A 2188-nucleotide genomic window follows, 5' to 3' on the forward strand; every position below is an offset into this window, starting at 1 on the left:
AACAGGTTGCAGGCCTGACATATGGCCCCGCATCAATGTTGCAGGCTTGAAGGTGTTATCTTGTCTGCACATTCTGCCACACACAGCCAATGGCCCAACTCCAAATTTTTCACATATTTTTCTCCTAAACTGTAGCAAGCCATCTCCATGAATCATGAATGTCATTTTCTTCTGGTCTTGATGTCTGTCATATTTTCAACTTGTTATCAGTTCTTCAACGTAACTTCAAATTTCCATCAACTATTTCACATGTAAATTTCAGAAACCAAAAAGGAGTCTTCATCATCTATCATTTCTCTGTAGTAATACCATTACACTAGAACATCAGCATATAGCTACTACTAAACTCTGCATGCATATTATGTGAAAAGAATCTTTAATTAGTTTCCTTATACTTAATTGAATCCGTAGACAGAGACAAGAGTCTTATATGGGAGTTTCTCGCATGTGACACAACACCGGTTGAAAAGATAAAACCCCAAACTTTTGTTCCAGATTTAGGGACAAAAGCTATCACTAACCAATATGCATGGAACAGTTGGGGAACAGTATTAATATATAGATGTATAGGAATCAGAAGAAGGGCATGAAATACACGTATGCAGTATACAGTTTGAGCTTCACATGTAGATGGTTGATTTCTGTTTTTCTCGTTTAAATCTTTTCCCCAACAAAGCACATATAGCCATCTATTTCAAGCCAGACAGTGCTGATGTGACACCCTCGTAGACCATTAGCCTCATGTACAAATTACCATTGTTGTCTATGGATACGTACCTAATCATCTCAGTGGCATGAGTCAATCTTTCGTCTATAAATAAGAGTGGAACAAGCATAGGTAGACCACATTCAGATAAAGAGTCAATTAAGAAATAATAGAGCAAACAACAACTCTAATAGTTTTCCTTAAGATGGCTGTTTCACACAACAAGCGCATTCTATTAGTGGCTTTCGTCATCCTCTGCCTCTTCTCCAACCAAACAATAGGTACTTCTTTCGTCACAAACTGTCCGAACATTGGATTCGAAATTAAATATTCCCATGTTTCAGTATATATCCTGTTAATTTCTTTCAAGATTTCTGTTAAATATTTTTTTTTTTGTGTATGCAGCACGAACGTTGAAAGAAAAAACCAATACAGCTAGAGGGGATGCAAGCACAGTTCAACATAGTAAGGAATCGCATGCTGAGGTATTTAAGCCAAAAGATGAGGATGTTAACGTTGGTGGTGATGTGTTCTCAGTGGATTACACTCCAGCATCCAGAAAACCACCGATTCACAATTAAATACTTGGCAATTTTGGTAAAGAAAGTAGATAGTGAAGAAAATTTGTACTAATATTCAAGAATAAGCTGTGCTTTTTTTCTTTTTTTGTAAAAATGTTACTATAGCTAGAAGATAAGGTAATTAATATAAGTATTATCATTTTTTGGCAACAGTGAAACTTTCGGTGTCAACTACGTGATTGAAATTATCTTCACTTTGTTCGATTTCTTCTGATGTTAAAGATCCTTAAAAAGTTAAAACTACAAAAAGGAAAGGTGATGTTTATGAAGAATTAAACTACACAGAATTATTTATTGCTAGACACATATGCATGTGTACAGTGTACTACACAAGGTAGCTATTTCAGCCTATCTTATATTTATTGTTCATAGGTCAATGGAAACAAATTATTACATGTAATTTACGAAAAACATTATCTGGCAGTAATAGCCTGAGCTGAACACACCCATGACATACTTCAACAGTTTTGGATATGAATAAATTATAACATACTGTCTCCTCGAAGAAGTTTAAATGGATATACAAAATTCAGGCAAACCTTTCAAAATAAAACAAAAGGCAAACCAAGAGGTTTTTTTTTTTCTACAAAATTAAATGTAATTTTTAATATAAAATTAAAAATAAAGGATACTACATAAAATCATTATTGTGTTGGCACAGACATGGCTGCTTGTGAAGAGGCAGTATAATCTGAATCAACAGTGGCTTCATCTTTGTGCACTGTGTGAACGTCCTTTCCAGATGTAATTATATATTATAATATATGGAAGCACGTTTCAACTTGCAATCCTGTTTGTCATGCACTTTATACTCTTATTTATTAGTTCTATCTGCAAGTGGTTTATTTCTGCATTTGTATTGGTTTTTGTTCTTCTCGATTTTTCCACTTTTACTTAGCAA

At 34.2% G+C, this 2188-nt stretch overlaps 1 protein-coding gene across 1 annotated transcript; it reads left to right on the plus strand.

Annotated features, from left to right (window-relative positions):
• Positions 1 to 856: 856 nt before the first annotated feature.
• Positions 857 to 1711, plus strand: LOC106752742. Its single transcript, XM_014634483.2, has 2 exons — positions 857 to 987; positions 1112 to 1711. The coding sequence occupies exons 1-2, from the start codon at positions 912 to 914 to the stop codon at positions 1285 to 1287; spliced, it is 252 nt and encodes an 83-aa protein (XP_014489969.1). The 5' UTR covers positions 857 to 911; the 3' UTR covers positions 1288 to 1711.
• The last annotated feature ends 477 nt before the right edge of the window (positions 1712 to 2188 follow it).

Source organism: Vigna radiata, unplaced genomic scaffold, assembly GCF_000741045.1.
Source record: "Vigna radiata var. radiata cultivar VC1973A unplaced genomic scaffold, Vradiata_ver6 scaffold_43, whole genome shotgun sequence".
Taxonomy (NCBI): Eukaryota; Viridiplantae; Streptophyta; class Magnoliopsida; order Fabales; family Fabaceae; genus Vigna; species Vigna radiata.

Excerpts from the sequence above, each read along its gene's own strand:
- LOC106752742 (XM_014634483.2), top strand. The coding sequence starts at position 912 with ATGGCTGTTTCACACAACAAGCGCATTCTATTAGTGGCTTTCGTCATC. Across the intron at positions 988-1,111 it reads CTTCTCCAACCAAACAATAG|CACGAACGTTGAAAGAAAAA; the intron begins GTACTTCTTTCG and ends TTGTGTATGCAG.